The following is a 25876-nucleotide window of genomic DNA, read 5'->3' as shown; positions in this document are numbered from 1 at the left end:
GTCTTTCCCGGAGGTCTGGAGCACCCGCAGCACACTGCTTCCAGAGGCAGAGTGGAGAGGCCCTCTGGAATAGGAAGTGCGCTGTGCAGGAGCTGACCTGTATTCTGGCTCTCTCACCTGGAATCAGGCTCCACGGATCCTGTTATGCATTGAATAGTAACAAAACAACAGCATAAATTAGGGTGTTGCTAAGATTGTGTACCATCAACGTTTGCATGAGCATAATGGGCATAATGAATTCTATAGCACTATCCTGCACAGCTTGGAGAGATTAAAATCACTTTGTCTTTAAATTAAATTTCAAAAATCATTGAACAACAAGAATAGCAAGAACAACAACAGAACCCCCGCACCTCATCTGTGTCAGGCACCCAATGACAGGAGGTACCACTTCTTGCTTTCTGATCATTAATGCCCAGTCCTACGTTTATTTAATAGCTGGCAGTTCGGTGAGCACACATCTATTGTAATAACCATAAAGGGGGCTTGGGTCCTCTTGTATTGTGTTTGCAACCCTAAGTGGAGAGCCTCTTATTCCCTTTCAGGAACAAAATCTATAACTGAAAGGCCTGTGCTGAAGTTTATTTTTTATCAATGCTTCGCAATATGGTATGTCTAATTTGTTTTTTTAAAGGTGGGCTTGAATTTATTCATAAATACTGCTGTACTCTGTTCAATAGAAATGGGTGCTGAATGGTGAAACAAAACCCCACATTGGGGTGTTGATTAGACACCATGTATCATACCTACTACTCAACAGGGCTCTTCATCATCACAACGCCCTACAAGAAGTATGGCTAGCATCACTATCTTGCCGTTTTACCAGTGAGGTAACTGAGGCTCTAGGAGGTTAACTGACTTGCCTGAGGTCATACCGTATGAAAATCCAACTGCTTCTTCTGATCATAGAACTCAGGAAGCTCAACTACCTCCTGATGATCACAAGTACCATTTAGGGAGTGCTTATTACATATGTTCTGGGGCATCTGGTTCCCATACACAATTTAGTCTTTGCAACTACCCCTGAGACAGGTGTCATTATCCTCATCACATGCATAAGAAAACAGAGGCTTGGAGAAATGAAGTGACTTGTCAAATCTAGACTGCAGATTTTAGCCCAGATCTCTGATACCAGAATGATATTGCTTTTAAAACACTTTCCTCAAGAAACATCTCAGCTGATGCTTTTCATCTTCCATGCCTGAACAAAGAACCACCACTGGAGATGAATGAATTGAGGCAAAGCAACACCAAGTGTTAGCTTTGCACAGGAGAATGCTGTCGCCTCCTTGTCAGCAATACAGAGCTCTTAACTAAGCTATCCTGTAACTCGGGTGCTTGGCCAGTAGGTGCATAGCAAAAACCCTAGCCATCTCCCAGGCATTATTAATAGGTCCCATTATTTGTCTGTGAACAGCTTGAACGGGACGTTTCTGAGCTTTATCTGTGCGCATGACCACCCATCTTACTTCCTATCCATGTTGAGACTTGACGGAATGGGATACTTTATTCTTCACGTAAATCTCATGGTACTGGCAAAATCCACTGGATTTCTGAGCCCCAATGAAGAGCTTCTGAACATGGTTCCCTGTGGACCCCAAATAAGACTTTATTCAATAGAAACGAACATCTCCTCACCCCAGGGCTGTTAGCATGTCAGGCAAGATGCAGGTGCTGTTTCTCCTTTGTAAAAGGAGTTCGGAGGTTGGGGCTGTGTTGAACAGCACTGAAATCTCAGCACTAAGGAGCAGCACCAGCCCTAATCCTCGGCTTTGAATGAGATTAAAACCGGCTGGAGCCAGGTGGAGATGAAAGGCAATTGAATGAAAACTGAACTGTGATTACCGTATATTTAAAGAAATCATGTAAATGAGGTGATATTCATTTGAAATTTAACTTGGCTTATGATTCTTGTTTAATAACCACAGGAGTAGGAAAAGCAGGTACATGATACTTTTGTGAAAGAGTTCATGCAGTTTTGACAGGTCACAACGGACCAAAGTGTTCAGATACGCTGGTGCCAAATTTTATTCTGTTTGTCAGTTGGGAATATTGACTGGTACATATCCCAAGTTATTCCTTGAAAAGATGGCTGACAACTAATTGGTTTTACAAATTCATCTCAGCTGGGTGGTGGCGGTGCACACTTTTAACCTCAGCACTCTGAGGCAGAGAAAAGCAAATCCCAGAGTTCAAGGCCAGGGCTACACAGAGAAACGCGGTCTCAAAAAAACCCAGAAAACCTCACCTTTATTCAAATGTAGTATTTACCCACACACAAAGCAGATTTTTATATGGAAAGAAACAACAAACAAAATTGTCTTAGATATTTTTATTTCTTCAATTTTTATTATCAGGAGTGACTGAAATAAAAAATATAATTGAGTCCCATCATTATTGTCATTATGGAAATGGCTTTAAGAGAAAACTGGTCAGATGAATATTATTGCTTCCCACTTTTCAACTGGTAAATAGTTGCCATTGATAACAGACAAGCCCAGAGAATCTGTCCAGAATGTTCAAGATATGGTGTATTATACAACATGCCTGGTCTTGGGGAGACACCTAAGACATAATTATGTGTACTTCTTGATCTCATCGTACAAGACAAGCACAAAGGCACCACCCATGCCCCTGAGAACGTTGGACCATGCACCCTTGAAAAAAGCCTTGCTTCCTTCATCACGAGCAATCTTCCTCCAGCAGTCAATTGTGCCTGTATACATGATGTCAGCTGCAAAGAATAAAGACACGGATTGATGACTAAACGAACACCCCCATATTCAAAACATTACCGAAACAGCCTGCCTTTAAAAAGTAATTTCAGTTTTTTTTCTGAGGGGGTGGGTTATGCTGAGGATGGAACCCTGGCCCTTATGCATGCTAGGAAAGCTACTACTGAGCTAGTATTCCCAAGCACTTAATGTCAGTTTTAAATCCAGTTTATACATTAGCACAATTTGTAAGTATTAATGTTGTGACGGGAGAACAGGGCTGACTTCTTAACATAAGCATCCCAACTCATAGGCATCTAAAAGGCCACTTGCTCACAAGGCAGTCGAGCAGCCTTGTGGATGTTGTCAACTTTATCCCTACACTGTCTACAGTGTTCTATGGCACTGGAGACTGAACGCAGGGCCTTGAGTATGGTGGGCTACCCCCAGCCTGCCGTTTTTAAAGGCAGCCATTACTAGTTTGTGGCCATAATTTGCCCCATGCCCATTGACTTTTAGCTTATTCACAAGCAGAACATACTTCCTTTGCGTCCAGACTGCATCATCATACGACGACGAACCGTGTCAAAGGGATAGGAAGTCAGGCCAGCAACTGCAGTGACAGACTGTGCAATCATCCAGCTGATGAAGATATGGGTATTCTTGGGATCTGGAAGCATTCCTGAAAATAAAGACACATATACTTAATCAAAATGCAGTTTTGTCAACCTATTTTCTACTACACAGAAGCATCATTTTAATCTACCTCATGTTTTATATTGGAAGAATTTGCTTTCCTTCAGCAATTAAAAACAAACAAATGTTGGCCTTCTGGAATGTTAGGTAGGCACCTTTAATCTTAGCACTCGGGAGGCAGAGGCCAGCCTGGTCTACAAAAGCTAGTTCCAGGATAGCCAGAACCAAAGAGAAATCCTGTCTCAAAAAAACAAAAAGCAACCCCCCCAAAAAACCCCCAGCTTGTGTATGATACAATCATACAAGCCTGTAATCAATATCAGGTATTTGGGAACCTGAAGCAGGAGGACCTTGAATCTAAGGTCAGCCTGGGCTACCTAGAGACCTCACCTAAGAAATCAGGGGTTTAGCGGGGCGTTGGTGGCACAAGCCTTTAATCCCAGCTCTCAGGTGGCAGAGGTAGTCGGATCTCTGAGTTCGAGGCCAGTTTGGCCTACAGAGTGAGTTCCAGGACAGCCTCCAAAACAATACAGAGAAACCCTGTCTCGTAAAACCAAAAAACAAATAAAGAAAAAAGAAATCGGGCTGGGTGTGGCAGCAGCACACAACTTTAATCCTAGCTCTCAGGAGTCAGAGGCAGGTGGATGGCTGTGAGTTGGAAGCCAGCCTGGTCTACAGAGTGAGTTCCACGACAGCCAGGGATATACAGTGAGACTGTCTCAGAGGAGGAGAGAGGGAGAGAGGAGGGAGGGAAGAGACCAACCAGGGCTTGGGGATACACCTCAGTACTCAGCACTGGATTAGCATACACAAGGCCCTTAGGTTGAGTTCCCAGCAGTGCAAACACCCAAAGCCCACAACCCCTAAGCATATAGTATACTCACCCTTTGCAGTGTCATAGATACCAAAGTAGGCAGCTCGGTAGATGATAATGCCCTGTACTGACACATTAAAGCCTTGGTACAGGCCCCTAATCCCATCAGATTTGTAGATCTTAACCAGGCAGTCACCAAGGCCTTTGAATTCCCTTTCAGCTCCAGCTTTGCCCACATCAGCTGCTAGACGGGTACGGGCAAAATCAAGAGGATACACAAAGCACAAGGATGTGGCCCCAGCGGCACCACCCGATGCCAGGTTCCCCGCAAAGTAGCGCCAAAACTGGGTCCTCTTGTCCACACCACCCAAAAAGATCTGCTTGTATTTATCTTTGAAGGCAAAGTTGAGAGCCTGGGTGGGGAAGTATCTGATGACATTGGCCAGGTTACCACGCCAGAAGGACAGGACTCCCTGTTCCTTGGGGATACGAACCACGCAGTCTATAATGCCCTTGTATTGCTTATCTGCCGTGATTTGCTTGCTGGCATGCTGCACCTGATGGACAGGAAAAAAGGCAATAGGGACAGTTACAACTACAGAGAAGGGAAAAGGGAAGAACATACACATATAACCTTTAAAGTTGGTTCCCCTTTCTCCAAATCTAGCTTTCAGAATCACACGAGCTGGCCACTCCTAGGTGCTGACGCGATCACTGGGCTAAGAATTGATCTGCACCGTCAGAAGCGGTAAGCCTCCACCTCTGTGAATGGGGCACCCCCAAATGGACCTATGACCTTTAGACCTGGAAGAAAGGTCACTCCCTCCAGTCAGGTTCCGCGGCATTAGGGTGGGACGTGCATAGGACACGGTCACCTTGGAGACCACGGTCAACTTCTCAGGTCTCCTGAACCGCTTCCTTTCCACCCCACCCCCACTTTTGTTCTGGGAGGGGGAAGGGTGGCTAAACTTTCGCTCGCGAGTGCCCTCTAGAGGCGCAGCGCGGCGAGCGCGTGCGCGCCGCAGGAAGGCCGGCGAGGGGCTGCGCGGGGGCGGACGTAGCAGGCACATGCTCTTCCTGGCGTCCACTTCCGGCCTGCCGGCCGGCGAGGTTAGACCGCGTTGTTCACAGGCGGCGCGACGGCGGAACCGGTCCGCGTGGCCTACCCAAAGCTGTAATCTCCTTGCCGTGACCTTGAGGTTCTCGGTAAGGCCAGGTGTTGTTTTCCAGCGCCTTCTTTCAGGCCTATTGCCCTTAACCCTGAAGCCGGGGTAGACGGTGTCTCTCGGGCTGCCCTGTCCTAGTTCTCTGTGCTGGGGATGGCCCCAAGCGTTTCAGCTCCCTCGCCCCGATCACTTGTGACACTCAAACTCTAGGTCCTTAAAGGCGCCTTCCTCCAGTTTGCCTTTTGGTCTGACTTTGTGGCCCGGCCCGGCCTTCACCTTGCCCCAGATCTAAAGATTGAGTCCCACTCTCCCGATAGGGTACCCCCCTTTCTGTGCGGCTCCCCCATTTCCTGCTTGGGCCCCTCGATCCCAGGACGTACCTGCAGCAGCAGCTTGACCCGCTCGATGGGCGCTACCGCCGTTTTGGAGATGGCCGCAGCCACTCCACCTGCCAAGAAGTCCTTGGCGAAGGACACAGCTGCATCTGTCATGTTGAAAGAAAGAGAAAAGGCAGACAAGCGCGGGACAGGACTGGGTTGACAACCGGCTTTGACTCCCGGACTCTAGGGCGGAGCAAAGCAAATGGCCGATTTATATAGTGGCAGCCAGGCGCTGAGCTGCCGGCGTAAGGGGCGGGCCGAGACCGGCGCCCGGCACAGGCGCGCAGAATGGCTAAGCCCCTGAGTGGCTCGGGACCTGCGGGAGGAGCCCGGGAGGTTGTCCTCCCAGTCTAGCCTGCCCTTGGCACCTGATTAGGCCCGACTAAGGGGCGGCCGCATGTAGTACCGACTATTAGTGCGCTGGACCCTGAGAGGGGTCAGTGGATGGTGAAGAAGGGTGAAAATAAGTGTGCCCAAAGGGGAAAAAACAAAACAAAAACCCAGGCCTAGGGCGGACCCTCTAGACAGAGAAAACCTCCCCCAAACCTCAGGGATCCAGATAAATATCTAATGGAATATTAAAAGCCTTCATTCAGACTGCAGGCCACTCCCCAGTTTTTGTAAAGAAAGTTATTTGGAGACCCAGGACTGGAATTATAGTGAGGCACATGAATCAAGGTCATGCTAGTACAGGATGGGAACCTGTCTTTGTAAAGTTCTGAACATTCATAATCTAAGGAGTCTTGCAATGTTTTTTATTTTTTTTTAAAACATTGCACTGAGATTCATTTATCTGGATTGCAGAGTTGTTCTGTGTCAAGTTCTGTGAACTTCACCCTAGAAGTGGCGCTACTCTGAAGCTTTGTCCACAAAGCCAGAGAATACTGAGGTACCAGCAGGGTGCGATCCTGTCTACAGGCCACAGACTCATTTGCAAATAGTGTAACAGAAAGTTCTCAGGGACTTGGCCTAGGAGAGTCCAAAGGATTAGACTCAAGGTGAGGAAATGCTTTGAACCGGAAGCCAAGTAAAGAGTATCCAGAAGGGTAAGAGACTTAAAAGGTTAAGAATGCAATTGACTTTTGACTCTGAACTCCAGGTAAAGTGCTCTTGGATTGAATAGAGGGCTGAACTCCATCTGTAGTGCCAATGGACCGGTGTTCCCTGAGCCCCTTAATCCCTGAACTGAGTAAATATTTGCCACAAATGACCTTATGATCAGCCGGGCGTTGGTGGCGCACGCCTTTAATCCCAGCACTCGGGAGGCAGAGGCAGGCGGATTTCGGTGAGTTCGAGGCCAGCCTGGTCTACAGAGCGAGTTCCAGGACAGCCTCCAAAGCCACAGAGAAACCCTGTCTCGAAAAACCAAAAAAAAAAAAAAAAAAAAAAAAAAAAGATCAGAAGCAGTCCCTCAGGTTCAGAACGGCAGCGGATAATATGATCACAAGCCCACTTCTAAACAGTCATTATTTATAGAAATAGAGGTGACAGTAGAAAACTTCACTGCATCCAAACCTTAGGGGTTCAGCCTTCAGAATTCCCAAAGGCAAAATGCCAGCAGGCCTGTCTACACTTAAGGCATACAGGGCATTTAATTAGGGTTTATATTTCTGTGATAAAACACGGTGACCAAAAGCAACTTGAGGAGGAAGGGTTTATTTCATCTTACAGCTTGGAATCCATCATCCAAGAGAGTGAGGACAGGAACTCAAACAGGGCAGGAACCTGGAGGCAGGAAATGATACAAAAGCCTTGGAGGAGTGTAGATTACTGGCTTGCTCATCATTGGCTGGCTCAGCCAGTTTTTCTTTCTTTCTTTTTTATTAGGGGGGTGTTTCTAGACAGGGTTTCTCTGTAGCTTTGGAGGCTGTCCTGGAACTCTCTGTAGACCAGGGTGGCTTCAAACTCACAGAGATCTGCCTGCCTCTGCCTCCCAAGTGCTGGGATTAAAGGTGGTCGCCACCAACGCCCAGCTTCAGCCTGTTTTCTTACAGAACCCAGGACCACCGGCCTAGTGCTGGCTCCATCCACAATGAGCTGGCATCTTCCCCATCAATTGTCAAACAAGAAAGTGCACCATAGGTTTATCTTGAAGCCAATCTTGTGTGGGCGTTTTCTCAACTGATATTTCCTCTTCTCAAATGAATCCAGCTTGTGACAAGTTGACATAAATGGACATGCCACTTATTTTCTTGTCTTCTCCCACCTTGTCTATATCTGTCTAGTACAGCTTCCTCCAGGGGTTTTAGGCCTTCCTTCCTTTCTTTTTTTCTGTTTTGTTTTTTCGAGACAGGGTTTATCTGTGTAGCTTTGGAGTCTGTCCTGGAACTCACTCTGTAGACCAGGCTGGTCTCAAACTCACAGAGATCCGCCTGCCTCTGCCTCCCGAGTGCTGGGATTAAAGGCATGCGCTGCCACCACCAGCACCACCTGGCCTGGTTTTAGGTCTTTCTGTGAGTATAGTTTCTTAATTGTTAGCTCCAAAAAGCTCAGCAATGCAAAATGATGGGTACAAACTGTAGTTATTTGAAAGAGCATTGTGGTTTTTTTCTTAAAAGTTTCAGTGATCTACCTTATTTGGACCAGTATATCTATCGTACACATGTGAGACATTTGCTCTACTGCTAAGCTAGAAAGCCAGCCCTTAGATTTTTATTTGTACATTATTAATGGAATACAAAATGAGTTTCTTTATCATGTCTTTACACATGCCTATCATCTCTCATATATTTGGTCATTACTCTTTTACCCCCTCATCCCTTCACTGGTCCTTACCATCTTCCTTTATATATTTGTGCCATATATGTGCAAGTGCACACACAAACACATACACACACAGACTGAAAGCCAGATTCTGCATATAACAGAAAACTGCAATATTTATATTTTTGAGTCTGCCTTGTCTCACTTAACAAGATGACCTTAGAGTCCATCTGTTTTCCTGCAAATAACATAATTGTGTTCTTCTTTATGGCATGCTAACACTCCATTGTCAGAAATATAGCTGGCGGAGACTTGCTCCCATTCTGTAGGCTGGCTCTTCACTCTATAAGTTGCTTCCTTTGCTGCAAAGAAGCGTTTGAACTTTATGCAAACTCATTTGTGAATTCTTGATTCTATGTTATTAGCTATTGGGGTCCTTTTCAGAAAGTTCTTGCCTGTGTTTATATCTTGAGGTATTCTCCTCTAGCAGTTTTAGAATTTCCATATAATGTAATGTCTTTGATTCATTTTGAATTGTCTTTTGTACAGGTGAGAAAGGTGAATCTAATTCCATTCTTCTACCTGTGGACATCCAGTTTTTCGAAGAAACTATTCTGAAGGTTTGTTTTAGTTCCTGCATTTTTATACATCACTTGGCTGTAGATGTGTGGTTTGATTTTTGAATCCTCTAGTCTATCCCATTGGCATATGTGCCTGTTTTTGTACCAGTACCATGGTTGTTTTAAAAGTTACTGTGGCTCTGTAGTATAACTTAAAATCTGTGACCCCTCCAGCATTTATTTATTGCTTTGGGCACTTGGAATCTTTTGGGCACCCATACAAATTTTAGGATTCTTGGAAGAAATGACACATGAATCATCATAGGGCTTGTTTTGAAGACAGTTATCTTTACAGTGTTAATCCTGGTGATCTGTAGCATGGGAGGGCTTTCCGTCTCTTAAAGTCTTCAAAAATATGCCTTTAGCATTTTAATATTTTGATTATAGTTTTCCCCTCCTTAGTATATCTAGAAAGATACACATTTTTTCCTATGAAGTTTATTTATTTATTTTTAATTAATTTTTTTTTGTTTTTTCGAGACAGGGTTTCTCTGTATTGTTTTGGAGGCTGTCCTGGAACTTGCTGTGTAGACCAGGCTGGCCTCGAACTCACAGAGATCCACCTGCCTCTGCCTTCCTGAGTGCTGGGATTAAAGGAGTGGGCCACCAACACCCCGCTACAAAAGAGAACAAAGACTGGTGAGGAAGTGGAGAAAAGGGAATCTTTGCATGCCATTGAAAAGGATGTAAATCCAGTTCCTCCTGGTGTGGTGACCCCCAGCCATGATATTATGTTGCTACTTCATAACTGTGATTTTGTTACTTTTTGTTTTTTTGTTTTTCGATACAGGGTTTCTTTGTGGCTTTGGAGGCTGTCGTGGAACTCACTTTGTAGACCAGGCTGGCCTCCAACTCACAGAGATCCTCCTGCCTCTGCCTCGGATTAAAGGCCTGTGCCCCCAACGCCCGGCTTTTGTTACTGTTTTGAATTGCAATATACATATCTGATATGCAGAATAGCTGATATGCAACACCAAAGGGGCCATGATCCACATGCCGAAAACCATTGCCCTAAAGCAAGTTGGTCAGATAGACTAGCCACGTCAGGGAGTTCTGGGTTTAAATAAGAGACCCTGCCTCAATATAGAAGCAACTGAGGAAGTCACACAACATCAATCTCAGGCCTCCACACACATGTGCACATATATGCACCTTCACACACAGGGTACACACACAATGCACACACATACAGGAGAGGAGAGGAGAGGAGAGGAGAGAGGAGAGAGAGAGAGAGAGAGAGAGAGAGAGAGAGAGAGAGAGAGAGAGAGAGAGAGAGAGAGAGAGAGAGAGAGAGAGCTTTTCTATATAGTAATAGCAAACAAAGAACTCAGGGGCCAGGGATTCCACTGGTGATAGCCTCAAAAATATAAGGCTAGGGCCTCAGGGGGGAAAATGCTTTCCAAACAAGCATAAGGACTAGAGACAGACTCACCATTGACCCACAGAAATGAAGCATTCAGGAAACACAGACAGGAGATCTCATAGGTAGATGAGCCAATTCAGTGATCTTGGTTCATGTGAGACCCTGCCTCAATATAAAAGCTGGAAATCAGCCAGGTGGTGGTGGCTCGTGCCTTTAGTCCCAGAACTCGGGAGGCACAGTAGGGATTGGGGGGGGGATTGGGGGGCTGGTGGGGGCAGGGGAGGAGGGGAGGGAGAGGGATATGGGATTGACATGTGAAGCAACCTTGTTTCTTTTTCTTTTTGGGGGGGTTCCAGACATAGTGTCTCTGTATTGTTTTGAAGGCTGTCCTGGAACTCGCTCTGGATACGAGGCTGGCCTCAAACTCACAGAGATCCACCTGCCTCTGTCTCCCGAGTGCTGAGATTAAAGGCATGCGCCACCGCCCATTGCAAGCTTGTTTCTAATTTAAATAAAAAAAAAAGGATCAGAGTATAATTCCTAGCACCTACACTGGGAGGCTCACAACTGCCAGTAACTCCAGCTCCAGAGGAATCTGGCATGTCTGGCCTCCAGGAGCATCTACATTCACATGCACATACTCACAAACCACAAACACAAACAAAACATAATAAAAATAGGTGCTGGGTGCTGAACAAATGAATAAAAGCATGGGCTGCTCTTCCAGAGGACCCAGGCTCCTTTCTCAGCATCCACATGTGGTTCGCAATCAGTTGTAACTCCATCCCCAGGGTAGACCTAACCCTCTGCTGCCCTTGAGCATGCATGTGGTGTACAGGCAAAACACCCAAACACAGAAAATTAAAGTAATTTTGTAAAAAGAAAAATAATGTTAAGACTTATTTTGCAGTTGGACTTAACAAGATTTGCTAAACAATGGAATGCAGGAAGTAAAAGGGGGCATTGAGGTTGAGACCTAAGGTTTTGGCTTTTAATTTAACAAATCAGGTGATGTTGTCATTTGCAGATATAGGAACAATGGAGGAGGATCAGAGTTTTGCCAGAGAAGGAATTAAAAATTCTATTGGTAATACGTTAAATTCAAACTCTCCATAATAAATCCAAGTGAAGAGATAGTTAGCTAGAGCCTAAATTAGTAGATGGAATAATAACCCCAAATTACCCACCCATACACTAATTGCCAGAACCTTTTAATGTATTCTGCTACACACAAAAAATAAATTTGGGGGCTTTTTTTTTGAGACAGGGTCTTCCCATTGTAACCGATATCAACCCTCATGCCTCGGAGAAAGACAATTCATGAGAGAGAGGAATCCAAAGAGAAAATTCAGATTTATACAATTTTGAAAAAAGTTCTGATGAGAAATTAAAAAGGGAAAGATAGCTGGTAAATTACAATGTCCACTCCCTCATGAATTGTCTTTCTCTTTTAGTATTTGATGTACCTGTACACACACACACACACACACACATACACACACACACACACACACACACACACACACACACACACACAAAACAAGTTCTTTTTTAAGGGGTCCTCACTATGTGGATCAGGCTGGCCTTGAGTGCTCAGATCCAACTGACTCTGCCTTCCGAGTACTGGAATTAAAGTTGCACATCACTGAATCCAGCTAAAATTAATTCCTGAAAAAAGTTACTAAGAATTTCATCCTGGAGGTTGTAATCTCAGCATTCAGAAGGTCGAGGCAGGAAGACTGCAATTTCAGGCTAGTTTTTGGTAAATAGTAAATTTCAGGCCATCATGGGCTACACTGGGAAACCTTCCACCCCCCAAAACCACCACAAAACTAGAACAAAAGAATGAAAGGGAGATATGAAAATGTAGATGTAGATATATGTGACATTGCTCAGCTAGATAAAATATATGAATAATACTGCATATAGCTACCTTTTAGAGGCAAGACATTGTGACAACAAATAGACCACCCAAATATTTGCTGGACATTTCATTATTTAGATAGCAGCATATCAGAATTTAATTGCATTTATTTATTCATCGTATGTGTGTGGGGCATGTATGTGCTGTGATGCATGTGTGTAGAGTTCAGAGGACAGCTTGCCAGATGCTCTTCTCTCCACCATGTACACCATGTAATTAAAGTCAGATCATCACCTTTACGTGGCCCACATCTGCTAAATTCCTGACCCTTTCCTTGATAATACTTCTCATACTAATGATAAGCAATGAGGTATGCTGCTAGGCTGGACTTAATGCTGACTGAGTAAGGAAGTGTGAGTGTTAAGAATCTGGAAGAATGTGACTGTGCCATGGGGGATCTCCAGAGTTTGTCATTTCATCCAGGGCAGGGCCTAGGCCCTCTCCCATGTGTCCAGGCTGAGAGAGCATCCCTCCATGTGGAATGGGCTCCCAGAGTCTATTTGTATGCCAGGGATAAATACTGATCTCCTATCCAAGGCCCCATAGATTACCTAGGCCTCCTCACTGACACCCAAATTTAGGGGGTCTGGATCAGTCTCATGTTTGACTCTCACCATCAGTCTGGGGTCCATGTGCTCCCCCTTGTTCAGGTCAGCTGTTTCTGTGGGTCTCTCCAGCCTGGTCTTGACCCCTTTGCTCATCACTCCTTCCTCTCTGCAACTGGATTCCAGGAGTTCAGGTCAGTGTTTAGCTGTTACACTCCGATCCTTTAGCAGGACAGTATATGCTTTAATCATTGAGCCATCGCTCCAGCCCTTGAACCAATTTTTGTTTTTGCCACCATTCTAGATGAAGCTACCATTTCTTGCTTATAATTCTGGAGTCAGATTTTATTTAGTCTTCTCACTTCTAACCATGCATCCCTCTCCTCTATCCTCTCCATAACAACCAGAATTGTAATTTAAAATTGAAAACCAGATTGTATCATTCTTTTTACAAAAGTCTCCAGTACTTCTCATTATACTTAGACTAAAATTGAAGTTCTTGATGTGGCCTGTGTGACCATATAAGATTTGGCTTTTAGAGCTGAGGATGTAGCTCAGTGGCAGTGGGCCTGCCTGACCTGTGCAAAGCCCTGGATTTTATCTCCAGTATTACAGTCAAACAGATGGAAATGCCCTGCCTCTCAGCGTCTCATACTCCTTCAGTCAGTGACCACACTCTGGCTGCATTCCCGTCCTTTCTGTTCACTGAGTTGTTTTTGGACAACGAGACATTTTCACTTGTTCTTTTCACTGCTGGAGACGTTCTTCCTGGTTCTCTATGTGGTTGGCTCATTCTTGCCTTTTAGGTCTTATCTGCAATGCCACCTCTCAGAATGGCCGTCCCTGAATCCTGAATTGAAAGATTTTTCACTTTCCCCCACAGGAAACCCTGTTTACAAAACCCCAAAACCCTAAACCTTAATTCAAGACACATTACCTCAGAGCCCCTACTTATTATAGCCCCCATCCCCTGTGCTGAGCCTTTTAGCCACTTATTCAGCACTCCTAGATTGAGCCCCATGGCAATCTTGGCAGTAGGAAACACTACTCTGTCATACTGTGCTAGTGTTTGCTTTGTAATCCTAGTCATTCATGGATGCAGGTGTGTTTTATTCCTTAACTTACTCCTGGGTGGATATCATAACACACTTCCCTATAATTCTTCTAAAGTTCCTAGTCCTGTGTGGTACACATTGGTAACCAGAAGTTAGGAAGGCAGAGCATCTTGTCCCACCTCTAAGGAAATAAAAATAGCTCCAAGTTCACTTTAGCAACAGAATTAGAATTTTAAGGAGTTGTTCTGAAACTACAGGAAACTGAGACATATTCTTGATTTTATTGGAAGAAATCATAAGTCAGTGAGGCTGGAGAAATAGCTCAACTAGGAAGCACATATACTGATATAGAATAGGACCTGAATCTGGTTCCCCACAACCATGGCCAGCAGCAAATAACCACCTGTAACTCCAGATCCAAAGGGATCTGATGCCCCTGGTCTCCACAGGCACCTGCACTCACATACACATATCCTTATTCCAACCATGAATAACTAAAAATACCTCTTTAAAAAACAAAACCAAGCCAGGCAGTGGTGGTGTTCACCTTTAATCCCAGCAATCAGGAGGCAGAGGTAGGTGATCTCTGAGTTCAAGGCCAGCCTGGTCTACATAGTGAGTTCCAGAACAGGCTCCAAAACTACACAGAGAAACCCTGTCTCAAAACACCCTCTCCAAAAACAAAAAAACAAAAAACAAAACAAAAAGCAAACAAACCAAAAAACCCTCAAAAACTAAAACACCAAACCAAGTCAAAACAACAACCAAAAACCAAACCAACCAACCAAACAACAACAAAACCTTGCAGCTCACAGAATACCTCTGTGCCAAATGGCATCTATATTATATTTGTGGAAGAATGTACAGAAGAAATACTAACGTGTGAATAATCTAAGGTTAGATTACAACTTCTGTCAAAAAATACACTTATAGAATTCAGCATTTTCTGAAATTTCGTTTTGTCCTTTAAAGAAAATAGCAATGGACAAGCATGGAATATTGACTGGATGCAGTATTTGCCTCCCGCAAACACTAACAAATCAGGCTAAACATGTCAGCCTCACTCCCTACAAAACAGTCTGCTACAGGACTTGGAAAAATGAGTTATTTTGTGTATTTAAACCAGACAAAGGTCTGAGAACTTAACTACAATTTTATAACTTTGATTAGGAGTAACTGACATTTTTCTCCCTTTTAAAAAATTAAAGAAAAAATTTTAGACTTAAACCTTCATATATATGGTAGAGGGAAGTAACAGAAAATATATGTGAATTCATATGAGAATATACATTTATTTACTTATTGTTTTATGACAGAAGATTTCACTTGAACTTACTTATGTAGCTAAGGCTCACCTTGAACTCATGGTCTTCCTGCCTTAGCCTTCTAAGGGCTGTGATTGCAGATGGGGAATACCACATCTTGTTAGATAGTAATACATTTTAAAGTGCATAGATTGGTACTATTTGAAAAGTGAAATTGTAGTTATATGAATTTTACACATAATCCTCATTCGATTACATTAAAATAAAAACCAAATAAAAGCCTTTCCAATGGGTGATTAGCCTAAAGGACTTTTATTTCATGGTAATATGGGGGAATATTGTGTCATATGTTCTATCTATCCTTTCTAGGCAACTAGGACATATTGTGAGAATAAGGAAGATGGCTGAATAATTTATTTTCAGAGTAGGCTTACAAAGCAAGGTAAAAGGCAGATAATTAAGGCCGCTGGAACCATGCATGACGAGTCAGGGTGGCAGTGCATCTTTCAGAAGTCATGGGGAAACTGCCTTCTTGAAGCTTCCAAGTTTGGGGTGCTTGATGCAATAAGGAATGAGGGTTCTAGAGATGAGCATTGCAGCACACACTTGCATTCTCCACTGTCTGGGAGGCTAGGCAGGAAGATCATGTCTCTGTGGGTAGCCTGGATTTTGGAGCAACACCTCTTGGGAAAAAAAAGTTTTCATTTGGGGTTTTTGATAAGGCCTAACCTACACGGTGGTTAGGAGTTGAAGAAGTCTGTGTAGGGAAGCCACAGGTCAAAGTGAGAGAAACTTGACCTCTCTCACCTGGACTCTCGTGACTGGGCTTGTGACATGCTGTCTGCTCTGCTACTTTAGTTACAAGATGCTCTGAAGTGTAGCAGCAATGCTGCCTCCCAGGGTGTTCCTCCTCAGACGGTGTATTGTACATCTGATTGCCAATAGCCCTCCTTATAAAGTCTGCTGCCATGCCATTGTGACAGAGCAGCGTTAGAAAAGCTTTTCTTTCTTTTTTTAAAGGTTAATTTTTTAAAAAAGATTTATTTATTTATTTATTATGCATACAGTATTCAGCCTGCATGTATGTCTGCAGGCCAGAAGAGTGTACAAGATCTCATCATAGATGGTTGTGAGCCACCATGTGGTTGCTGGGAATTGAACTCAGGACCTTTGGAAGGGCAAGTCAGTGCTCTTAAACTCTGAGCCATCTCTCCAGCCCCAGAAAAGCTTTTCAAGGTACAGGTATCCACAGAGAAAATTTGGGGTTCTGAAGTGATGTATGGCCTAGTGGTCTCATTTCCAAGAGCAGCAGGCAAAAGTACACTTCCATTCCTCCTGATGTTCACATGTTCATCTGTGACTGCCGCAACACCGGAAGTTCCAGCAGCTTTACAGAGTTGGGTTTTTTTATTCCAGTTTTCTGTGTTTGAAGAACTTCTTTAATTCCCGTAACTCTTGGGGCTTCAAACTTTGGTCCACCCCTGGAGTCAATTTATAGGTCAGTGGGGACAGGATGTAACCATTTTGATAAAGAAAAATTCTCTTACAGAACTCAAACATGCTAAACATAACTCCAAAATATGGAACTACCTGTTAAACAGAAAATGAAAATTGTGTTAAATTATGTTTTAAAAAAGATGTACTTTTATTTATGTTTCTGTGTGTCTGTGTAGGGGTGGGTACCCATAGGGTCCAGAACAGGTTATTGGATCCCTAGGAGATGCAATTATGTAGGGTTGTGAGCCTCTCAGCATGGGTGCAGGAAACTGAACTCAGGTTCTCTGGAAGAGCAGCGAACACTCAATCACTGAGCTCTCTCTCCAGTCTACATGTTAAATAACTTTTTAAATTAAAAAATTAATTTTAGCCGGGCGTTGGTGGCGCACGCCTTTAATCCCAGCACTTGGGAGGCAGAGGCAGGCGGATCTCTGTGAGTTTGAGACCAGCCTGGACTACCAAGCGAGTTCCAGGACAGCCTCCAAAAGCCACAGAGAAACCCTGTCTCGAAAAACCAAAAAAAAATTAATTTTAATTTAATTTTTGTTTTGTTTTTGGAGACAGGGTTTCTCTGTATAGCCTTTAATCCCAGCACTCGGGAGGCAGAGGCAGGCGGATCTCTGTGAGTTTGAGGCCAGCCTGGTCTACAAGAGCTAGTTCCAGGACAGCCTCCAAAGCCACAGAGAAACCCTGTCTCAAAAAACAAAACAAGAAAAAAAGAGAAAAAAAAGAAAAACAGAAAAGAAAGAAAAAGGAAAACTGGTGCAGTGTAGGAGGGGAGGAAGGATGTCACAGCCTCTGAAGGGCATGTCCCGGGCAAGCACTGGGTCTACATTAATATGCATGTAGTTGATCTGCCACTGCTCATCACTGTATGCTGGTCTTGATTGGATATTTACATGTGAACTAGCTAGTCCAGGTTTTGTTTCACTTTCTTTCTTTCTTTCTTTCTTTCTTTCTTTCTTTCTTTCTTTCTTTCTTTCTTTCTTTCTTTCTTTTCCTTCCTTCCTTCCTTCCTTCCTTCCTTCCTTCCTTCCTTCCTTCCTTCCTTCCTTCTTTCTTTCTTTCTTTCTTTCTTTCTTTCTTTCTTTCTTTCTGTTTTCTGAGACAGGGTTTCTCTGTACCTTTGGAGACTATCCTGGAACTCATTCTGTAGACCAGGCTGACCTCGAACTCACAGAGATCCACCTGCCTCTGCCTCCCGAGTGTTGGGATTAAAGGTGTGCACCTCCACTGCCTGGCCCTTGTTCTCAACTCTGGTTATGGAAGTCTATAGAAATATGATGCATTCATGTATTGTATTTATATTTCTGCAGACAATTTTAGATGGGGTCTGTGTTCTCCTTAGCGGTCCATGTGTTCCACTGTTGGAAAATTCTAATTGAGACTAAATGCTCAACTCTTCTATGATGGGGTATTAGATTCTCCACCACTGCATTCATCAGGGTTGATGGGCAATGTCCATCAGTGGTAGATGGGATGTTTTCATGTAAATTGTAGTGAGGTGATAAGGAAGGGAAAGAACTGGAAGAGGCAGAGAAGCAGGAAACTGGCCACCCTTCTCACCTTTAGTAAGTTAGCTGTCAGGCCGCTCCAGAGCCCCAGTGCCCCATGGGTCTTCACTATCTGCCGGAAGCAGTCCACTGCTCCTGTGAAATGGACATCTACTCCTCCACAGTAGGGAAGATAAGGACTTTGAGCCTGGCAGCAAACAGAAGGTATGAGGAAGTGATTTAAGTAGGTGGAAGTTTATGTCCTACACAAAATAAGCAGGGTCTCAGGTTTGAATTCTGGATGTTCTGTGCCAAGATGGTGGCAAAAAATAGTAGCTTCAGAGTTCATTTTCTTCCATGGTCTTAGAATAAAAAACACATTTTTCTGAGACAGGGTTTCTCCATGTAATAGCGTTGGTTGTCCTGGAACTCTCTCTGTAGGCCAGGCTGGCCTTGAGCTCACAGAGGTCTGCCTGCCTCTGATTCCAGAGTGCTGGGATTAAAGCCACCACTGCCCAGATAGAATAAATTTTTTTTGAGACAAGTTATTTCTTATGTAGCCCAGATTGGCTGGGATTTCACCAAACTTCTATTTCAGCGTCTTGAATACTGAGATAACAGGTGTGACTCACCATGCCTAACTTAGAACAAATACTGATTTGCTATATAACCATGCATGATGCCTTGTTCACATATTTGTGGTGTATTTTTCTTTAAAGAAAGTATGCATTTTAGATAGACTCAATTTCATACTTACATTCCATCCTACCCTATGCCCAGTAGACCTGTTATATACTTTTATGCCTTTACCCTCTTTTTGAAATTTATTTATTTTTATTTTACCTATATGGGAGATTTGTCTGCGTGTATCTGTGTACCATGTACATGTGAGAGCATCAGATCCCCTTTGAACTGGAGTTATAGATGGTTGTTAGCTGCAAGGTAAGTACTAGGAATAGAACCTGGGTCTTCTGGAAGAGCAGCCAGTGCTCTTAACCACTAAGCCATCTTTCTAGCCCCAGACTTTAACCTTTTTTGTTGCCCTCCTGACTTCTTATCTTAACTGATCCCTCTCCTGGGAAACCACCAAGTAGGGGTTTGTTTTCCCACAGCACAAATGTCACACGGTTGAGAACAGAGTGGTTGGGGCATTCTTCTGGTTGCCTATTGCTGTCTGTTTCAGTGTCATGTCAAAAGTGCTCATCTGGGGCTCAAGCTACTCCATATCCTTGTCCTGTTGTCATCTATGAACCTCCTGACCACCATTCTACATTTACTGGAGACTGACACCTGGTGGTTCAGTTTAGCCAAGCCTCACCATCATCTTAGGTAATTTTAAAAAGAAAAGGAAAAAAAGAAATAGAAATGATAAAAGAAGACAGTAAGTTGGGGAGGGGAGATACGCTGTGGGGATGGCCCAGGAGGAGTTGGAAGAAGAGAATGGGGGTGGATATGACTAAGATACTTGTATATGTGTATAAACTTTTCAAAGAATAAAAGAATGCAAAAAAGGACAGTCTGTGCCAGTCTCAGTCTGGCCCACATCCTCAGGGATCCTCACTTTTACACCTTTGGTCCCCATGGACTTCATAACCACCCAGAACTACTGATAAAACTCTGTCATCATCAAATGCTCAATCTCAGCAAGTCGTTAGTCACAGTAGTTATGAGGCTGAGCAGGTACCCCCACACATGTGTGTATACCCACCCCCATATAATTTAAATTAAAACAAGTCTGTAGGAAAAAGAAAGAACAAGCTGGGGACTGGAGATATAGCTGAGTGGTTAAGAGCACTTGCTGCTCTTGCAGAGGGCTAAGTTCCTAGAACCTACATTGTAGCTCACAACTGCCTGTAACTCCAACTCCAGGAAAATTCAATACCCTCTTCTGATCTCTGTAGGCATCCACACTCACACATACATAGTCACACATAGACATATACACATGCATATAATTAAGTATAAATCTCAAAAATAGATATAACGAGCTGTCGCTGAATACAACAGCATGAATAAAGTTCAGAGGCACTACACGGAGTGAGCTTTTTCAGAAGATAACACTACGGGCATGGAGAACACATGAAATGTTACCCTCTTAGGAGTGCTCTTAGAGGCCTTGACTGCAAAGGAGTGCATGAGAATTTGGGGATTGACAGAACAGATCTGTCTTGATTGTGGTGGTAGTCACACAAATCTATACATCCATCCAAAACCCCTAGAACTGCACAAAGCAAGCTAATTTGACTGTTTAGATTTGGGGATAAAAGAGTGGGCAATGTTTTGAAAGGCCAAGTTAGGATTAGAGGAAGAAACTGTGTTTTACATGGGTGGGACTTGAGTTTATTCATCTGTTAAGGAGGAAAGGTGCCCAAGATGAACTTGAGGTGTGACACCCAGGGCACCACCATGAAGGAGGGATATCATGTAAAGAAGCAAAAGGTTGAGTCACTTTATCACACTATTTTCCCCATGAAAGAGCAAGCCAGGTTACCTGCCTAGGGAGGAGGTGATGGGTATGCAGTGAGGAGGCAATGGGTGTGCAGTGAGGAGGCGATGGGTGTGCAGTGAGGAGGCGATGGGTGTGCAGTGAGGAGGCGATGGGTGTGCAGTGAGGTTTGAAAAAGGTGTTATGAAGGATGAGCCATGGACACTCTGAAGACTAGCTTTGCAGGCTGAGGAGGAGTGCAGGTTTTAGGCCATGAAATTTCTGTGCCCGCCCCCAGCTGCCTTTCCATGTATTCATCCTCAGCATTATGAATCAAAGGAAGTTTGTGGGTTCAGGAAAAGCTGAGGGACAAGTGACATGGATTACAGAACGGGAGTCAAAAGTCACAAGAAATGAAAGGCAAGGGTCCTGGAGTTGTAGCTCAGTAGGTGTGTAGTGGTTGGAGTGCTTGTTTAGCCATCTAACAAAGCCCTGGTCTCCATTACCAGCACTACATGAACTGGGCATGGTGATACATGTGTGTAATTCTAGCACTGGGGAGGTGAAGACAGCAGTATCAAAACTTCAAGGTCATCCTCAGCTAACACCAAGTTCAAAGCCAGTCTGGAATATGTGAGACCCTGTCTCAGAGAAAAGAATGAAGAGGGGCCAGAGATAGAGTACAAGCGGTAAGATGCCTGTTCTGCAAGATGCCTAGTGCGAGGTCCCAATGAGAGACTCTAAAAAAACAAGGTGGAAGGCTTCTGAGGAACAACACTCATTGTTGACCCCTGCCTCCACACACATGTGCAGACATGTGACATGCATCAACCCAGACTAACTCACAGAGTGGGGGAAGAGGGAGGGAGGGAGGGACAGGGAGAACATGGGATAAAGGAACATGAAGCCAACAGGATGCTGGTGGTCTAGACATAGATGAGCAGGCAAGTGACCAGAGGCATTTGATTTGAGGGACTGTGATGGACAGGACCATAAGGTGTCTTTGTCCTTGATATGGTCTTATGTTGATTCTGTGGTACTCTTTTTCCTGTGGTGCTGGAGATTCAGGACCCTGTATATACTAAGCAAGTCCTCTTCTGGATTCCTTCAGCGCTCTTTTGTGTTTCAGTAAAGAACTTACACTTGATTTCATTCAGCTTTACTGTCCCATGCATTCCCTCAAGGAAATCCGACTGTGCCTCCCCACAGGGCTTGCTACTTTCATGTTTACACCAGGCAGTGGAGCTAGACAGCTTGTAATAACTCACTAGCCTGTGACCTTCAGCAAATGCCTTGATCTGCCTGAGCCCCCTTTCTCCCCATAAAATGGAGTAATAATAACATGTACCTTATAGGATTGTTGTTCACATTAAATAATTTAGTACACGCAGAGTGCTTAAAACGCTACTTGATATAGAGCAAGCACTAAATAAGTAACCACCATCACTAAGGTCATTATTACAATTATCTAAACTTGGAGAAGAGACAAGTATGCTGAAGACCAAACCAACCTGCTAGACTGGAATGCTAGACTGCTGTGTCCTTAAATTGTAGCTTACTAGCAAAGAGAAATAGAACATAGTAGATGGCTAGACACAAGGGCCTGCATGTAAGGTTTATTCTACACAAACCCAGGCAACTTTGTAGGCTACTAAAATGTAGCCACCTGCTTCCAATCCCCAGCCCGCAGGAGGAGCACGTTAGATCTTGCAGTATAACATCACTGAAAAGAAATCAGGAGAACTGGGCCTGGTTCTGTCACTATCAGTGTAACCTTGACTAAGTCTTTGGACCTTAGTTTCCTCACATGTGTACTAAGGAGACTGAAATGAAATGACCTTGAAGACCCTTCCCAGCTTATACAATCCTTGCAGCTGGCACAACTCCATGTGCCTTCCTACCTCTAGGACTTGAAACCTGCCACATTCTCTGTCTTGCCATGTTTGTTATAATGATCAGAAGAAATAGCATCTTCTCAGGGAAATCTTCTTAGATCCTAGACTAAGCTCATCAAACACTTTTAGTTACCATGTTCTTCATGGCACTTGATAAGAATTTCATAATGATTTGACGTGTATAATTATTTCTTGCTTGTGTTCTCTTTCTAGCCCCTATCCTGCTGGAACTGAAAATACCACAGGGCCAGTGACCACATCTGTCTTGACATGGGTCTTTCCCAAAAAACTACTAACATTTCTTTCACATTGTAGGCGCTTACTATGTATTGAGAGAAAGGAAATAAAAAAACACTTCAAAGTTAAGCATTTGAAAGTTTCAAAAAACTTCCCAGGCCTTTCAGAAGAGGTAGCGTTTGCTAAATATTCTTTCTATGAATACTGACATAGGTAAACAACAAACAAACAAACACACACACACACACACACACACACACACACACACACATATATATATATTCTTAGAGGTTTATTGCTGTGAAGAGACACCATGACCACAGCAGTTCTTATAAAGGAAAACATTTCACTGGGACTGGTTTACAGTTCAGAGGTTTAGTCCATTATCAAGGCAGGAAGTAGGGTGGCATGCAGGCAGACATGGTGCTGTCTCAAGGAGCTGAGAGTTCTACATTTGGATCTGCAGGTGGCGGAAAGTGACAGTAGCCACACTAGGCCTGGCTTGAACATCAGAGACCTCAAAGCCAACTCCTTACTGACACATTTCCTCCAACAAGGTCACACCCCCTAATAGTGCCACTCCCTAAGAGCCTATGGGGGCCATTTTCTTTCAAACTACCACATATACTTGCATATTTTTTGATGACATGGTCTCATGTAATCCAAGCTACTCTTGAACTCACTATATAGTTGAGGATGACCTTGAACTTCTGATTCTTCTGTCTCCACTACCTGAGTGCTGCGATTACAAGTATGTACTACCAAATGCAGTTTATTCAGTGCTAGGATGGAACCTAGGGCTTTATGCATGTCAAAAAGGACTCCTTTGTATGACACCAAAAAGCTTGGAGGAACAATGTATAGAGTAAAGAAACAGTATTTTAGAACTATGACTAACTATTTGATTCACTTAGGTGACGAAACCCAAAGGTCTAAGAATCAGAAGGGATGGCTCAGAGGTTGAGAGCATTTGTTGCTCCCCTTTTGGTCAAAATACTCCTACCTCAAGGAATTTACTCTGGATATATCTGCATATATATGAAACAATATTACAAGTATATTTGCTACCGAAGTGTTAGTAACACCAAAGATAGAGATAACCCTCTAGGGACAGTCCTGTTTCCCTGATCAACAAGAAGTGAGTCCTCAAAGGGGCCAGCTGTCAGTGAGACTGAAACAAAGGGAAAAGTCACAGTCTCCGTCACCACCCTGAAGCTGTACTTCAGGACAGGTCAGTGGTCTCCTTCTTATTAAGAATAGATGCTCTGCCATCCAGGAGATGTTCAAGTAGGCAGAACCATTAAACTCCATTAGCATTCTCTACTAGTGGCCAGGACAGCAATTTCCTTACCTTTCCTGGGGTCTCGCTTCTGCTCCCTCCATGCTTCTAAGAACTTCCTTCCTAGTCCTCTGACCAGCCATGATCAGTCTGCGACTGGCCAAAGGCTCATGGTAGCTTAATGATCTGTCTTTGTGCTCTGTTCCTTTTTACAATTGTTAAGGCTACCAATGGGGCTTCCAGTGCCAGGCTGCTGATACCAATGTCCAGAATAGTATAGTTTTCATAAGAATTTCCCCCCCCCCCCGCCAGGCAGTGGTGATGCACGCCTTTAATCCCAGCATTGGGGAGGCAGAGGCAGGTGGATCTCTGTGAGTTTGAGGCCAGCCTGGTCTACAGAGTGAGTTCTAGGACAGCCTCAAAAACAATATAGAGAAACCCTGTCTTGAACCCCCACCCCCCAAAAAATTTTTTCCCATTTTAATTAGAGGTAACCAGCTCTGGCTAAAACAAGGTTTATTATATCCAAAACTTTGTGCTTCCTTCCAATTTCTGTGTTGACACCCTGACACCATGTAATGTTTCAGGAGGTGAAGCCTTGGGGAGGCAGTAAGATCACGAAGCCAGAGCCCTCAGGAATGAGATTAGTGAAAGCCACGCCAGGAGTTGTCCTGCTTCTTCCACCACAGAAGAATACAACACGAAGGTGCCATCTAAGAATGAGAAGTGGGCACTCACCGGATGTCAAATTTGCCTTGACTTTGAACTTCCCAGCCTCCAGAACTATGAGAAACCCATTTTCATTGTTCAGAAGCCACCTGTCTACTATGCTAGAGCAGCTTGAATGGATTAAGGCTTCTGTCTGTCAGTTTCTGCACCTTGTCACATTGTTATTTTTCTCAATTGTTTGGGCACTGAAATCTCAAGCTGCCAGTTCTTAAGGTTCAGCTTCCCCCTTCTCAGTAGAGTAGAAGCAAGGGAACTAAAGTCTAAATTAGGTAATTACCTAGCATTTAGGAAAGAGCACTGAACTTCTTGGTAGACAAAGGAAATCTCCGAGGAAGGAGAGGGCCAGCTTTAGCATATACTAGCTGTGTGACTGACTCCTGGGCCAGCAGCTTCCCCTTTCTGGACCTCATTGCCCCGCCCATGAAACAAGAATCATGATAGTACTTATTCTGGAGGTCGATAAAGAGGATTAAATGAGTTAAGAATCTGCCTTGTACATATTATCTGACCAGAAAATGGTAGTATGTCCTTACAGTTCCTAAATCCAGGGCAGGCTTTTTACTGTTATTATCTCCTCTGACCCCCCCCATGCACAGGTTCATGCACATCCTTACATTTCCCAAAAGCAGTCACCTAAGGACTATCAATTGTGATAGGTCAACTGCCTTCAGGCCCATGCAAAGTGATGGGAGTTCGGAATGCATGGAGAGTGTGCGAATGAAAGCATCCTAGAGATTTTTCCTGTATCTTTTCTTATTTGGCTGAAATGGCCTGACTAAATTGCCCAGACTAGCTTTGAACTTGTTTTATAGCCCGGGCAGGTCTGAAAACTTTGATCCTGAAAGTTTTTTCCTCCTGCTTCAGCCTCCCAGATGTTGGGATTATAAGCTTTTGACCCAAGCCTAGCACGTTCTTGTCCTTTTAGCATATTCACCAGTCTTGACCAGTTAACAGCTTTTGGCCCTGGATGGCACAGGGTAGGAGACTACATTCTCAGAACAACACACGAAGGTAGTATTAGGGGATGAGAAGAGGTTTCTTTAGGGAAGCAGTCTGGGAAGAGGGCAGACTTGGGT

General features: G+C 43.9%; 2 protein-coding genes and 1 long non-coding RNA gene across 6 annotated transcripts in view; 1 reads left to right on the top strand and 2 right to left on the bottom strand.

The window, feature by feature from the left end:
* Positions 1 to 2317: 2317 nt before the first annotated feature.
* Slc25a5 (solute carrier family 25 member 5) lies at positions 2318 to 5984 on the bottom strand. Its single transcript, XM_040744550.1, has 4 exons — positions 5771 to 5984; positions 4295 to 4781; positions 3256 to 3396; positions 2318 to 2734 (listed from the first exon to the last, which is right to left on the bottom strand). Exons 1-4 carry the CDS (start codon positions 5879 to 5881, stop codon positions 2577 to 2579), a joined length of 897 nt encoding a protein of 298 aa, XP_040600484.1. The 5' UTR covers positions 5882 to 5984; the 3' UTR covers positions 2318 to 2576.
* Positions 5230 to 25876, top strand: part of LOC110343396 — a 32004-nt gene continuing 11357 nt past the window's right edge. For 2 of the 3 annotated variants that reach the window (XR_005876851.1, XR_005876853.1), the window contains exons 1-2: positions 5230 to 5430; positions 9023 to 9093. This is a non-coding gene — a long non-coding RNA (uncharacterized LOC110343396). Of the gene's footprint in view, positions 5431 to 9022; positions 9094 to 9577; positions 9878 to 25876 lie in introns of those variants that run through there. The other variant, XR_005876852.1, reaches the window with a different exon arrangement.
* Positions 15542 to 25876, bottom strand: part of Slc25a43 (solute carrier family 25 member 43) — a 34027-nt gene continuing 23692 nt past the window's right edge. The window contains exons 4-5 of one of the 2 annotated variants that reach the window (XM_040744548.1): positions 18309 to 18443; positions 15542 to 16835 (exon numbers count right to left, since the gene is read on the bottom strand). In XM_040744548.1, coding sequence (XP_040600482.1) covers positions 16653 to 16835; positions 18309 to 18443 — 318 coding nt within the window. In that variant the 3' untranslated portion in view covers positions 15542 to 16652. The remainder of the gene's footprint in view (positions 16836 to 18308; positions 18444 to 25876) is intronic. The other variant, XM_040744549.1, reaches the window with a different exon arrangement.

Source organism: Mesocricetus auratus, unplaced genomic scaffold (assembly GCF_017639785.1).
Source record: "Mesocricetus auratus isolate SY011 unplaced genomic scaffold, BCM_Maur_2.0 Super-Scaffold_100003, whole genome shotgun sequence".
Classification (NCBI taxonomy): domain Eukaryota; kingdom Metazoa; phylum Chordata; class Mammalia; order Rodentia; family Cricetidae; genus Mesocricetus; species Mesocricetus auratus.
Note: the sequence above shows the minus strand (reverse complement) of the source record. Positions and strands in the feature narration are given on the sequence as shown.